This window comes from Schistocerca serialis, chromosome 3, assembly GCF_023864345.2.
Source record: "Schistocerca serialis cubense isolate TAMUIC-IGC-003099 chromosome 3, iqSchSeri2.2, whole genome shotgun sequence".
NCBI lineage: Eukaryota > Metazoa > Arthropoda > Insecta > Orthoptera > Acrididae > Schistocerca > Schistocerca serialis.
The window spans coordinates 32378563-32394373 of record NC_064640.1 but is presented as its reverse complement, the minus strand read 5'-3'; the positions used below and the strand labels follow the sequence as shown (position 1 = coordinate 32394373).

Sequence of the window (15811 nt, the reverse complement as noted above, 5' to 3'; positions counted from 1 at the left end):
TGGAGCACCATCATGTAGCAGCCACATTATCCTATGAATCATCAATGGCACTTCTTCCAGCAGGGGAGGCCAAGTCACCTGCATGAAATGTTGATAGTTCTTGTTAGGTGACGTGGAAGGAAGACTGGTCCCAAAATATGGTCAGCAATTATCCCAGCCCACACATTCTGGCTGCACTGATGTTGATGATTTGCTGTCATCATACCATGGGGCTTCTGCATGCTATGACTGTTATAAAAGTTGGTGGTCTCATGTGGGTAGGTTGGATGACACAAATCCCAGAATCGTGGTTGCCTGCTGAAGAAACAAATTGCAAAACTGCTTCTGATGTGGAAAGTCTGTCCCTAGTAAGCCCTGGACACACTGTAAGTGAAAATGGTAACAACATTAGTCATGGGGAATGTTCCACATAGTCATCTGGCTTACACTGTACTGGCGGGCCATCTGCCTGGTACTGACATGGCAGGTGCCTTCCATAGTGTTAATCACATTTTCCTCCAAGTCTGGTGTCCAAACATTTTGGGTATGTCCTTCACAATTTCCTGCTTCCTGAAATGACCATGCCTCAGACAAATGGCAAAACACCGTTGCAAACACTGAATGCTGTGGCTGTTGTTGGTGGGGACAAGTCTCCTGATACAACTTTGCTGACTGCCGCCTGTTGCCATTTGCCTTTCCACATGTAAACTCCATGTCAGCAAGCTATCAATTTGAATACAGAACCATTGGGTACAATGCTGTATCACATCCACTAGAAAGTGAGTCAGCAATAGAAGTGAATTGGACACTATATTATCAATTACTATGGCAGGAGAGGGTGTTGGGGCATGACATATGAGGAACAGTACCACCCTCTAGGAGGAAACCATGCATACTGTAAATGTAGCTGCATAGTACAGCGCATGTTAGAGAGCAGTCTCCATAACAAAGTATGATTGAATAAATGGTCTCCAGCATGGAAACCATGCATTTCTGGACATAAGTTCATTAGACTTTTTTTGTTCCATATCCTCTCATCGATCAATCCCTAGAGTTTGTACACAGTGGAAAAAATCACCCTGTATAATACATATGACAGAGGCCACTGGCTGATTTTGTCCATTCATTGAATGCCATTATATATCTCATGTGATGGTAAGTCCTTGACATAAAAATGTTCATTGTATGTGAGTGAATATTGCACTATGTTGAGAATTTGGGTTGGAGACAGAAGGCAAGCTAGGGTAGCCTAACCTACATCTACATCTACAACTTGATAGTGTAGAAATACAGGCTTGAGACTGGGTTCTTGAAAAAATGCTTGGTTTTCCTTTTTCATATATAATTATGTATAACATTGTGACTAAAAAATAGGAAAATGATATGCAAAAGGAAAGTGAATTGGAAAAAGAGTAGAGCCAAATAATAACAGCAGTTAATGGGATGTAATGATGATATATAAGTGGAGGTAACTGTTTCTTATTTACCATACCTGGAGACAATTTCAGAATTACATTACAGAATGAAAATCAATCTATGTAAGCTCCACTTGAAAATTAATGAAAACGACCTCCCCACACATGATTATTTATACATCAGTCCTGGTTAATTAAAAATTTAAAAAATTGAATGCAAGTTTATTTAGAGAAAATTTTACCTGTAATGTATATGAAGGGCACATAAAAACCCATCATTGTAAGGAAACCAGACACTGAAAGCAACATAAATGATGGGCTCTGAAGCAATGAAAGATCCAGCATAGAACCCAATGCTCTCTGCACAGCCTCTGGGCAAAGTTGACATTCTCTCTCTTCTTCAATATCTTGCTTTGTGGGTAAATGGCTTACAGATACATGATAATCTATAGAATGGGCCTGAAATAAAATAAAGCAAGTATGAGAACACTGTAGCCAATGCTTTAAAACAGTCAAAGGTTAAACTGTATTCCTAATTATAGTTTCTGTTGAAAGAGAGGTTATAACTAAAAAGAAATTTTTGTAAATATTGTTAACAGTTCAGATAATACACTGGCTGCAATATAATAACCAGAATCTAATCACAGAAGTAAAATCAGAAGTATAAACTGAATCCACAGTGAACAGACTCTACTAACTATCTTTCAATTGTGAAAAACAGTAATTAATGCTTAAATAAGTATAAAAATCTGAACAATACCATACTGTAGTTTTGTTACAGTTTTAACAAAGTAACTGAAAAATGTAGAATAGTCCTTCCAAGGCAGTCTGAGGGATCCTACCTTTTTTGTCTACCAAAGAAGAAGGAATTTACAGAACATTGATTTGATTTACTTTTGTATGGTCATTCCTTCTGATATTTGATGAGAAACATTTTTATGAAGTTCCAGATTTTCTATTTTGAGTAATAATTATATTGTAATCATAAATGTGTCACTGCCAAACAAATACATGAACTAACAGAACTAAATAATTCATAATTTCCCTGTTCAGTCTGCTGTTTCAGTGTTGGCTTCCTACATTCTCTTAGCTTTCTTTATTCACATTTATTTCAGTGTGTAGTCATAAATTATGACTTCTGCAAATGTCACAAGATTAATACATAACATATACATCTTACAATTCCTTCAGTGAATACAGACATTAATTTAGAAGAAATCTTAATTTTGTTTTAAATGTCACCCCAGTATGTCCTCTTATGGATTCTAGCAATTCGTTGTAACTCATTGAGCCACTGATGTATGAACTGTTATCTGTTAGTTTTAATTTTGTTCTTTCTTCTTCTTTCGAATAACCCATTTGGAGGGTACGATGAATCAACTCTGGCAACTCTTCGTTGTATTACATTTCCATAGTTTCCTAATTTCCTTCATCCTTTTAGAGTGTTGTCCCTTTCTTCTTGAGACCACTTTCATCCAGTTGTTTTTCTTTCTCTCCTGAAATTCTGCCTTTTGAACTGCCTTTCTGAAATGTGTTCTGTTTTCTATTGTGCCTGTAATTTTTGTTCTTTATGTGTAAGAACTGTGCTTATTTTTTGTATTGTGTCAACCTGATTCATTTATATACATACAAAGAGTATACAGTTAAATATTTATTTTGATATGAATATAATAGAGGGAAACATTCCACGTGGGAAAAATATATCTAAAAACACAGATGATGTGACTTACCGAACGAAAGTGCTGGCAGGTCGATAGACACACAAACAAACACAATCATACACATGAAATTCAAGATTTTGCAACAAACTGTTGCCTCATCAGGAAAGAGGGAAGGAGAGGGAAAGACGAAAGGATGTGGGTTTTAAGGGAGAGGGTAAGAAGTCATTCCAATCCCGGGAGCGGAAAGACTTACCTTAGGGGGAAAAAAGGACAGGTATACACTCGCACACACACACATATGCATCCGCACATACACAGACACAAGCAGACATTTACGTAGTCATTTACAAATGTCTGCTTGTGTCTGTGTATGTGCAGATGATTATGTGTGTGTGTGCGAGTGTATACCTGTCCTTTTTTCCCCCTAAGGTAAGTCTTTCCGCTCCCGGGATTGGAATGACTCCTTACCCTCTCCCTTAAAACCCACATCCTTTCATCTTTCCCTCTCCTTCCCTCTTTCTTGATGAGGCAACAGTTTGTTGCAAAAGCTTGAATTTCGTGTGTATGTTTGTGTGTCTATCGACCTGCCAGCACTTTTGTTCAGTAAGTCACATCATCTGCGTTTTTAGATATAAATATTTATTTTGTTTAATAACACAATGGCAAGTCTCCCTGTATTGCAGATAGTGTATCAGCCTAATAGTTCTTTTGTAGCATCAGCACTCTGTTCAAAGTTAACATGGTGGTATCACATTCAAGTTAAAACAAAAGAATTTACAGTCTCAATTGTCAGTATACAAAATTTCACAAATATTTCCAATATATTTGTGGTATGAGTTATCTGCTTTTAATGTCAGTAACCCTGATTTTGTAGTACTGACTTTTAGGCCTTGGTTACCAAAATAAGTAGTCATTTCTAATGTCTCCTGTGTTGAAAAAGGAGTTATCTTCTTCTCATCATCATCACAAAACAGTAGATGAGTGCTATCAGCATAAACCATTAAATGGGAATTAGAAGGTTTTACACTGTTATTTATGTATATGAGAAATAGAAATGGTCTCGGTATTGACCCCTGTGGCACACTCACCACTGACCTCTGCTGCATGCCCAGCATTATTGTTACAGTCATAGACTGAATGCTGAGGTTTCTTACTTCATTTTGGCAGTTTATAATTGTGCATTACTTATGGTTTTCAGGTACAAACTTGGGAGTTAAAAACCTGTGTGTATGATACTGCATGCTCCCAGTTTTTGTAAGAACAATGCAAGGCTGGTCAGATCGAATGTCTTTGTGAAATCCAAATATATGCTGACAGTATTATTTTCTTCATTTAGATAGCTACAGACTTTGTGGAAAAAGTTTGTGACAGTTGTTGTGGTGTTGTAATCTTCTTGAAATCCATTTTGCGTTTCTCTTGGGAGAATTTTTTTAAGTGAAAAAGGAAATAAGCTGCACCAGCATCACTGTATCAAAAAGATCAATAAATATGGGAATCAGTGATACTGGTCTGTAGTTTGATGCTTCGTCCTTTGTTCCTTTTCATGTGTGTTGGTCTCACTGTGTTTGTCTTCAGTGCACTGTGAAACATACCTTCTTTGATGCTACAGTTGATGAGATATGTAACTGATTGAACTAAAATGTTTCAACATTTTTTTTTAAATTACTGTGCTGGAAAGACCATTCCAACCACTTGAGTGATTGTTTTTTTGGTCATAGGATTGTTATGATCTCTTGTTCTCTTACTTCCTCTCGTTCAAAACCATTATCCATTGTGTAGCAGTGTATTGAGTTGCTAAGCAGATTTGTGTCCCGACTTATAGTGCCAGCTGTAGAGAGGAAATACTTGTTAAGAAGTTTACAGACTTTTTTGGTTTTATATCTATTGACCTTCATGTCTAATATTTATTGCTTCCATTTTGTGTTAGTATGCATTTTACATTATTCCTTAATGAGGACCGAGCGAGGTGGCGCAGTGGTTAGCACACTGGACTCGCATTCGGGAGGACGACGGTTCAATCCCGTCTCCGGCCATCCTGATTTAGGTTTTCTGTGATTTCCCTAAATCGCTTCAGGCAAATGCTGGGATGATTCCTTTGAAAGGGCACGGCCGATTTCCTTCCCCATCCTTCCCTCCTCCGAGCTTGCGCTCCGTCTCTAATGACCTCGTTGTCAACGGGACGTTAAACACTAATCTCCTCCTCCCTCCTCCTTAATGAGGTTCCATGTGACACCACTTGCTTTTGCTAAGCATGCTACTAACTGACTGTGGACCTGTTTCCTATGATTTTGGAGTTCGGTCTGCAACTTTTTTGGCACTGGTATATTCTTTTTTGAAAATGTACAGCCCAGATGACTTTTACAGTACTTAGAGGTCATGGATATTCAGCCTGAGCTTCAGTAATCTTGCTGGTAGTTTTAACGTGATTCTTCTCCAACTGACTAGAAGTCAAGTACCAGTATGTTCTTATTGATTCGACAGCACATCAGAATGCCTCAACAGAATTGAATAGAATTCATCTCATTTATTAATCAATCCTTTTATCTGGTGGACACTGCCCCAGTTCTCTTTAAGTGGTCTATTTTTTAATGTGATTGAGTAAGCAGTAGTTAAACTTTGGTTCTGCTGAATTATTGTTGCAATTTCTGGAGGAAGAACAGTGCAAGGTTGATCAGTTCAGATGCCTTTGTGGAATCCAAAAATATTCTAACAGTATTCTCTTCTTCATCTTGATGGCTACAGACTTGCAATCTTTTTGAAATCCATTTTGGGTTTCTGTTAGGAGTTTTTTTTTTTTCAGAGACTCAAAAACAGAATAAGTGTTGGAATCAGTGATATTGGTCCATAGTTTGATGCTTCCTCCTTTGTTCCTAATTTGCTAGCAATAATGACTAGAGTAGTGGAATTCCAGGTTACTTAACTCATTACTATCTTTATCATATTTCCTAATTACTGTGCAGTCTATCCTACTGGAGGTTAATGATGTTATTCTGGTGTCTGAAGCTACTGTGTTTCCCAGATTATATGATTCAACATATCAGATAATATTAAATTACTAATAGCACATGAATATGCATCAATATTTAAATCACCCAGTACTGTGTGGTCATTGGGTCCAACTCAGCCTACTCTCCTATTGAGGCTGTTAACAGATTTATCCAACTCTTCATTTCATGGGTAATAGATATCCACCAATTTGTGCTTCTCATGTTGTTCATGACACTTTCATAATGTATCACAATGCTAGCTAATTCAAGTAACATTACTCTGCAGTGTTGTTCAAGAAACAGAGCTTTCACACAAGACTCAACTATGTGTCAGCTGTTGTGTGTTTACAAAACTGTCATTAACATAAATGCTTCATAATAGTGCATTTATTATGCAACTTATGAATACATTTGAAATGACAATAGTAAAGAGAGTTGGAGTTATTTTTCTTGCATAGAGACAATCCAAAAACTAGTCTCTGCTTTGGTGTTTCATTGTTTGCTCCTATAAATTATTTCAGTAAGAACATCTATATCTACACTGACACAGTATTTTCAGTAATTTTCTACAGATTAAATAAAATTGTGTGAATATAAGGCACAATGTTAATTCATGTATATGCTTTTAACTTACTTCCAAAAACTTTTCATTTTATATAATAAAACATGTGCTGACTACAAATACAATCATTTTAAACAGATTTGTAAACATTTCAAGAATGCTATTTTCACCAAGTTAAGTTGCTGACTGAACAAAAAAGTACATTGACCCCTTTCCATTCTTGTACATCTGCTGTATGAACATTTAAATAAAGGTGTGTTTCCATCTAAATTCAAATCCACAATACTAAAGCCATTGCTCAAAAATGATAGTATAAAAAAGTTTGAAAACTACTGAGCAGTGAGTTTAATTCAAATTTTAAGTAAAGTATAAGAAAAAATTACTGCAGTGAGGTTAGAAAACATTCTTATCAAAGAAAGAGTGTTAAGAGAAAACAGCATGTTTTTAGATAAAGTTACTCAACTTCATCCTCCATATGAGGTTTAACACATACAATATTACTGAAATTACATTGGTAAAGACTTGTTTGTTCCTACATATACCATGTGCATTTGATACAGTTTCCCATGAGCAGCTGTTTAATAAATTGAAAAATAATGGTATCAGAGCAACAGCTGAAAGTCTCCTACAGTCATTCTTAAAGGGCAGATACCAGGTTACATAAACTGAACACAGAAAAGCTACCATTATTAAGAAATAATGTGTGGTTTCCCCAAGAGTCATTTCTGGGACCCTCATTGTTCATACTATTTGTTAATGATCTACCTGCAGGGCATAGTAGCAAGATAATGTCTATGCAGATGACAAACAACAGGTGATAGCTGGGGACAAAATGAAAATGATCTGGTGCTGAATTATTCCAGTGCCTTAAATGAGTTGAGGAATTATTTCAAAAGTAATCACTTAAGCACAAATCTCAGCAAAACAACTTTCAACTAAACCACCAACTTGATGGAGTTTTATAGGATAGTGTCTCTGATGATGGTACAGACACAACTGCCTCCCTTGATTTGGGAACATCACATTGATTGTTTGTGCCAAAATCTGAGAAAATTGATTTATTCAACAAGAACATTGTCACAGATTCTGAATTATGATCAGTTCTCATATTAGGGCATTCTTGTGTGATCATTACTTCTACTCAGTAGCAGAATTTTTAGACATCTGAGATACAACAGACTAGAAACAAGACAGTGCAGTTACTGCAACTAGTGCAAGCTCTTTTGCATGTAAAGCTAAAATTTATGTAGCTACTGATCCCTATTTCCTAATAAATGGAAAAATATATTGAGTGGTGTGTCAGTCAAGCACTGAAACAGATTATTCATCCTTCAGAATTCTCAGTTGCAATATGTCATGTAAAAGTATGTTCAAAAATAAGAAATTACTTACACTGCCGTCAGTATAACTTCCTAAAATTTTGTAAACTATTGTACTGCCCTCGCTTCTGTGGACTGAAACACTATAGGACATTAAAATATATAATGGAATATGGCTTTTATAACTGCCTTAGCAAGCTGACAAAATACATGGTCAAGTATGCACATGAGGTAGAGGAGGAAGGAATCAGAACAAGCTTTAGTAGAACATCAAGAACTTGCTGTTCACTTTTGTAGACCTTTATCTACATAAAGTAAAATAAATATTAGCTCTACAAGGTACACAAGTAACATTACATTCAGCATGAGGAAACACTGAACACAGATTCCATCAGGATTCATGCTGAAATCATTTCTTTCTTGAGTTACATAAATTATAGGAATGAAGTAAGAACACCAGTACCAGCATATAGTACAAGAAATGTCATAAAGGAACTTCATTCAACAGAATTAGTCACAACTGAAACTATTACAAAACAGATGTGCAAGGCATGCAAAATCAAAACTGTCCCAGTGCATATCATAAATATGCCTGACACACAAGCAACTGAAATGAAAATGAATGAAACTCTTTGTATAAAAATCATTAGCACTAGATTATAAAACCAAGTTCTATGGAATATGTATAATGTATAACAAACAGGTGTTTCAAAAACTGAACTCTTTCAATTGTGATGTAAGACTGCAGGTCTACAAGCCATGTTTCAACTTGCTGTTGTCCCACATAAATTTTTTCTTGGAAAATAAAATAATAATAAAACAACAGAATAGTAACAGCACTTGTGGAAGAAAGGGTATTGTGGAGATATAGCTGAGCCATAGCCTGCTGATTATCTCCAAAATGAATTTTTCACTCTCCAGCAGAGTGTGCACTGATATCAAACTTCTTGGCAGATTAAAACTGTGAGCCGAACTGGGACTCTCACCCACGACCTTTGCCTTTCACAGGGAACTGCTTTACTGACTGTGCTACCTAAGCACAATTCATGACCCACCCTCACAGCATTACTTCCACCAGTACCTCATCTCCAATATTCCAAACTTCACTGAAGTTCTCCTGTGTAACTTTCAGGCCTTGATAGAGCACTTGGCTACAAAAAGCAAAGTCCCTGCATTCAAGTCCCAGTGTGACACACAGTTTTAACCTGCCAGGAAGTTTCATATCAGAGCATACTTCGCTGCAGAGTGAAAAATTCATTCTGGAGAATAGCAGTTGTCTACCTTAGTAATCAGCTCATGCAAATCAGAATGCTACATTTTTGTGTGTTTGGATATGAACTGTTGCACAGCAAGACAGGTTTTTACATTTTTTTCTGTGTCTTATTTCATGCATAAATGTGGGAAATTGAAAATAATGATAGTACAACACCCTCTCACTCTTGGCCAGAATTAAAAAGTTGAAAAGAAGTGGAGACTACCTATGCCCATCACCACCACTTTCCTCCAACATTTTTTATTTCATTTTAAAAATTAAAAACTTAATGTTGAAGAGACTGGTGCTAGATAGTCTCTTTCCCTCCCAGTCTGTAATTCTTGCTCAGAGGTGTAGTGCTTTACTATCCACATTGTCAATCATTTCTTGCACTTTTACATCTGAACCTCCATCTAGTTTGGCTCCCAGTAATCAGTCATATCCTGACAAAAAAGATGGTGCTACTCTTTTACAGTTCACATTCACATTCAAATGTTTCATAGCTTGAATACCAGGTAAATTTCATTCAAATATGTCACAACAGAAAACTCTGAGGTAACTGGACAAGAAAATTCTGTGATTTAGTTCAAAACATCCCTTTATTTTACTCTGAATGCCTTATACTGTAAGTAGAAACTTTCATACATGAGCATACTTGTGTCCAGGGCTAAATATCAAACATGATTCTTTTCATATAACTACCTTGCTAATATTTAGATTTAGTAATATGCCATACAACTTGTTGTTGAATATACATAGATATATGTGAACTGGAAGATGAAAATTCTACTTCTGATGATGTTAGCCACTTACTTGCCGTCTTCCAAAGTATTCCAGTAAGCAAAGCAGAAGAAAGAGACTTTTTTCATTAAAATTTGTTGTAGATATAATTTAAAGTTAATTATTAGTTACAAAACCAAACTTCATTGTGTAGCTTCATGCATGAAAGTAAAGTGCAATAATGATCAAGTCACATAAAGAAGGATGAACTGTACAGTATTTACATTTAGAATAAAGAATTTTGTGGTTTGGCCAATAGAAATAGAGAAACAATATATTAAGCTTAGCTTTTGGGACTGCTGATTCATTCTTCAGAAGGAGAAGAAGTTGGTGATCGTAGGGAGAAAAGATGGATGAATACTCAGGATAAAGTAGCTCTTTATTCTCAGAAAATAATGAATGCTATGGGCAGAGGATCTCTATTTCGTTCCACATTTATCGATTTCCTAAAGGATTGTGATACCCTTCCACACAAGTGACTTCTAATGAAATTGCATGCCTATGGTGTATCATCCCACTTGTGTGACTGAATTCATGATTTCCTGCTGGGAAGGTCACAGTGCATAGTAACTGATAGAAAGACGTCTAGTGAAACAGAAGTGACATCTAGCATGCACCCAAGGAAGTGTTACAGACCCTCCGATGGTCCTAGTCTAATGATTTAGGAGATAAGCTGAGCAGCCCTTTTAGATTGTTTCCAGTTGATGCTGTCATTTACCAGATAGTAAAGGCATCAGAACCAATTGCAAAATGAATTAGACAAGATATCTGTAGGTGCAAAAAGTGACAAGTGACCCTAAATAGTGAAAACTGTGAGGTCATCCACATGAGTACTAAAAGGAATCCATTAAACTTCATTTACTTGATAAATCACATAAATGTAAGGGCTGAAAATCTATCTAAATACCTAGAAATTACAATTATGAATAACGTAAATTGGAATGATCACACAGAGTAATGTTGCGGGGAAGAAAAAGTAAAGAATGCGTTTTATTGGCAGAACACTTAGAAGACACAACAGGACTACTAAAGAGACTGGCCACACAATGCTCCTCTGTCCTCTGCTAGAATTGCTGTGTGATATGGGATCCTTATCAGATAGGACTGCCAGAGGACATCAAAAATGTTTTAAGTAGAGGAGCTCATTTTGTATTGTTGCAAAATAGTGGAGATAGTGACCTGTGAAATCTTTTCATGAAATTCAATGTCCAACATCCTCCTCTGAATCCAAAAATATTTTGTTGATTGCCACATACATATACAGAAATTATCATTGTAATAAAAAAAGAGAAATCAGAACTCACACAGAAAGATTTAAGTTTGTTTTTCCACATGCTGTTTGAGAGTGGCATAGTAATAAAATAGAGTGAACGTGGTCCAGCGAATCCTCTGCTAGGCACTTAAGTGTGAATTGCAGATTGTAAATTTAGGGAAGAGGAAGTTCATGGAGGAATGAAGATGAGCATGAAGGAAATGCTAGCCATTAACAAAATAATAAACACAACATTTTATTTGAACACACTTGGCATGACATTCACACACAAAATGTTATCAGTTATTATTATTATTTTAATATTATAACAGCTTCCATATTAATGCAGTTTTGAAAGTTTTAAGCATGCTGTCTAATTAACATGCTATAGACCCATTAAGCAGAGTTCAGTGGCACCATAACAACTTGCAGAATCAGGTTTACATTCCAAAAAGATGCCAACAAATGAAGAAAATAAAATAATCATTTAGCACACAAAAGGCAACAGGTTCTGAAGGATGAAGTTTTCATAGTAATGTTGATAATATGTGTAAACATATGAGTTAATAAGCATACAAAGGAGAAGATTTTTTTGTTATATATGTTCTAAGATTTTGTTGAAATTCAGAAATGGAGAGAGAAAAGATAAAATGGAAGAAATATCAGTTTTGTGGCTAACATATAGTTTCCTTTGATACTGTATCATTAACAGCTCCTCCAAGAGATTTGCTAGTAAATGCCACATGTGTCATAAAAAGCACTTACAAGTTATTTTTTTATGATACTTTTGTCACCAGTATTTGGTTTGCTGTGAGGTGGACCAAGCATCATTAATTAGTTCTGAGTGATGAATCAAACCATTTTATAATTTTATCTGATGAACTGAATTCCTGTTTCAACCTGAGACTCAATTCTAAAATATCGCATCTGTACATAGCATTTTATTTTAGTTACTGTCTAGTATAATAACATTATCCATTTTCCATAAAGCATAGTCTGCATAAAAAACTAATTATTAAATATCAGTTATGAAAGTGACTTATGTACATACCAGAAATCTACACTGAAGTGCAAAAGAAACTAGTATAGGCTTGCATTTTTAAATATAGAGATATGTAAAGAGGTAAAATATGGCACTGTAGTCAGCAACACCTATATAAGACAACAAGTGTCTGGCGCAGTTGTTAGATCATTTATTTCTGCTACAATGGCAGGTTAGCAAGATTTAAGTGAGTGAACATGGTGTTACAGTCGGCGCATGAGCAATGGGACACAGCATCTCTGAGGTAATGATGAAATGGGGAATTTCCCATATGATCATTTCACAAGTGTACCGTGAATATTAGGAATCTGGTAAAACATCAGATCTCTGACATCTCTGTGGCTGGAAAGAGATCTTGCAAGAACGGGACCAACAATGGCTGAAGAGAATCATGCAATGTGACAGAAGTGCAACAACCCTTCCGCAATCTGCTGCAGATTTCAATGCTGGACCATCAACAAGTGTCAGCATGCGAACCATTCAATGAAACACCATCAATATGGGCTTTCAGAGCCCTTGATGACTGCTCGACAGAAGCTTTACATCTTGCCTAGGCCCATCAACACCAACATTGGACTGTTGATGACTGGAAAAATGTTGCCTGGTAGGACGAGTCTCATTTCAAGTTGTATCGATGGATGTGTACAGGTATGGAGACAACCTCATCAGTCCGTGGACCCTGCATGACAGCTGCGGACTTTTCAAGCTGGTGGAGCCTCTGTAATGGTGTAGGGCATGTACAGTAGGAGTGATATGGGAACCCTGATACATCTAGATATGACTCTTAGAGGTGACACATACGTACGCATTTTGTCTGATCACCTGCATCTCTTCATGTTCATTCTACATTCCAATGGACTTTGGCAATACTAGCAGGACAATGTGACACCCCACACATCCAGAATTGCTACAGAGTTTCCAGGGACACTCTTCTGAGTTTAAACACTTCTGCTGGCCACCAAGCTTCTCAGACGTGAACATTATTGAGCATATGTGGGATGCCTTGCAACAAGCTGTTGAGAAGAGATCTCCACTCCCTCATACTCTTATACATTTATGGATAGGTCTGCAGAGTTCATGGTGTCAGTTCCCTCCAGCACTACTTCAGACATTACTCAAGTCTATGCCACATCATGTTGCTGCACTTCTGTGTGCTCATGGGGGCCCAACGCGATATAAGGCAGGTGTGCCATTTTCTTTGGCTCTTCAGTGTATTACACACTTAAGGAAAAAAATTCTTAGGGGGCCTAATTAATGTCACATTTAGAATCCCTTCTAACATTATAAATTAGTCAACAAGTTGGTAGAAGGCCTTTGGAGAATCATTAAAGATTGCTCAAATTGTGAATTAAAAGAAATATTTTTCAGGCTGAAGACCTGCAGTGATTTTTAGATTTACGTCTATACTGCCTACCAAGTACTTAAGTGTGAACTGTAGATTAATCATCTAGATGTACACTCCATAAACCTATGTGTTATGAATGGCAGAATTTCTATATCAAGCAATATTTCTGCAGTATCTTTCTTTCTTTTTATTTAATTGAGAATGGCATATGCTGCTGCTATTCATAAAAAAATGTACCAAAGCGCCTAATTTGCTCTTGCCATAAAATCTAAGTCTGCTGAGTTCTAACATGAATTTAAACTACCCAACTGTAAAGTGAATATGTATGCACTGAATTTAATTACTTTTTTATTTAGTGTTGACAAGATAAACAAAGAAAAAAGGGAAGGAAACATTACTTAAATCGCTGAATGGAGGAAGTTGTGAAGAAGTTTCATAATCATGGAATATACTAATTAAGCTGAAGATATTTTGAGCACACAATACAACAAAAATTCTAGAAGTGAATGGTTAAATGGTAGGTGTAAATAAGTACATCAAATTAATTACTACAAGAGTGGACCCTTGATTTAGGGTCTTTTGTTAGAGACTGTGATGTCATTCAGATAAGCAGTGATTTCTTAGGCAATACTGATCAGTGATTGGCTGTCTCCTTAGTTGGGCACTCAAGATCAGAGAACCACAGCCAGAAACAAATGTAGAGAAGCATAATGTCAACTCAGACCAACAGTATACAAACAAAACTAAAGGTTTTATGCTGTATATCAGTTCCAAAACAATTATTTCAGGATGCAGATGCGTATCTAAAATGGCTCTGAGCACTATGGGACTCAACTGCTGAGGTCATGAGTCCCCTAGAACTTAGAACTAGTTAAACCTAACTAACCTAAGGACATCACAAACATCCATGCCCGAGGCAGGATTCGAACCTGCGACCGTAGCGGTCTTGCGGTTCCAGACTGCAGCGCCTTTAACCGCTCGGCCACTCCGGCCGGCAGATGCGTATCTATCACATCTGGCTTCAAACATGGATCACCAATTTTTGGCAGTATGCAACCAATTATACCATACAACCACACCTCACAGACCAATTCAGAGTTTCAAATTGATATAGGTTTCTCCTTTCATCACATGTAAGCAATGAAACATATATTTTGTTAACGTAAGAGTAGTAACTGTCAGCAGTAAACCTGATATTACTGATAAAAAAGTGTCCTCCATGCCAGAGCCCACATTGTCCCTGGCCTTGGAGTCCACATCCACACCTGGGCAGTCGGCTCACACACCTTCAGTTATCTGGCCTCCAGTCATTGACCTTTTTCTGAATGTAGAGGGTCCTCTACTATACCCTGGCAGAAGCAGAAGAGCACATCCAGTGAGGAGGAGTCCTGGAATACTATTCATGAAGCCTGCTTCTTCCTGAGGCAGAGGAATCTCATTCAAGCATGCTGGTAAAAAGACGCTGTTTGCTTTTCATCGCAGCTGCAGCTGCAAGTCAAGTCCCAGCAGATGGCACTGTTTCTACCAGCACTGCCACCTGTTGACATGCCCAGGGAATCTCTTCCCACATCCCTGGTCAACTCTGAGAGCCACAAATGAGAAGAGGTATGTCAGCCATGCCAGTGCTGGTGCAGATGATGCACCACAATCTGGACTACGTTTTGTTGCAGGCACCCACCCTGTTCGCAGCGCTGCCATGCCTCATGCAGAACCTATGCTTGCAGGTGGCATACTGTCCGCCAGACACCCGGAGAATTCTTTGTGGGGCTGTGGTGTACATAATATTTGATGTGAAAGTCCTGCAAAGGTTAATGTTACATCTGAAATCAGAGACTAAGGAACAAAAGTTATATTTTTATGTCTTCGTTTCAAGCTGTTTGTTCCATCTTGTTCATGGCATCTGGCTTAAGCTCACAGGCATTGTTTGGTGTCTGGTACTGATGCTAATATAATGGTTTAATTTTGCTACAAAAGTATGTGAGTATTATTGCACCTACTTATCTGCACAGAATTTTTCACACCTGAGACTTGCAACAAGCATATTGAATTATCAATGTGTTGGTAATGCACAGTACTAACCTAAAAATGAACCATGTAACTGGACAAAGGTTTCTAGGACCTTTTGCCCAACCAAATATTGTTTTTAGTGGATTACAAGGTGTGATGAATGATACGGAGCAGATTATTTGCAGATCATTTTGCACATCTGGGTTAATG

At 37.1% G+C, this 15811-nt stretch overlaps 1 protein-coding gene across 1 annotated transcript in view; it reads right to left on the bottom strand.

Annotated features, from left to right (window-relative positions):
- The window catches only part of LOC126469691 (monocarboxylate transporter 3-like), a 378620-nt gene that overhangs the window by 38611 nt on the left and 324198 nt on the right, over positions 1-15811 (bottom strand). The window contains exon 6 of the mRNA XM_050096857.1: positions 1637-1853. Coding sequence (XP_049952814.1) covers positions 1637-1853 — 217 coding nt within the window. The remainder of the gene's footprint in view (positions 1-1636; positions 1854-15811) is intronic.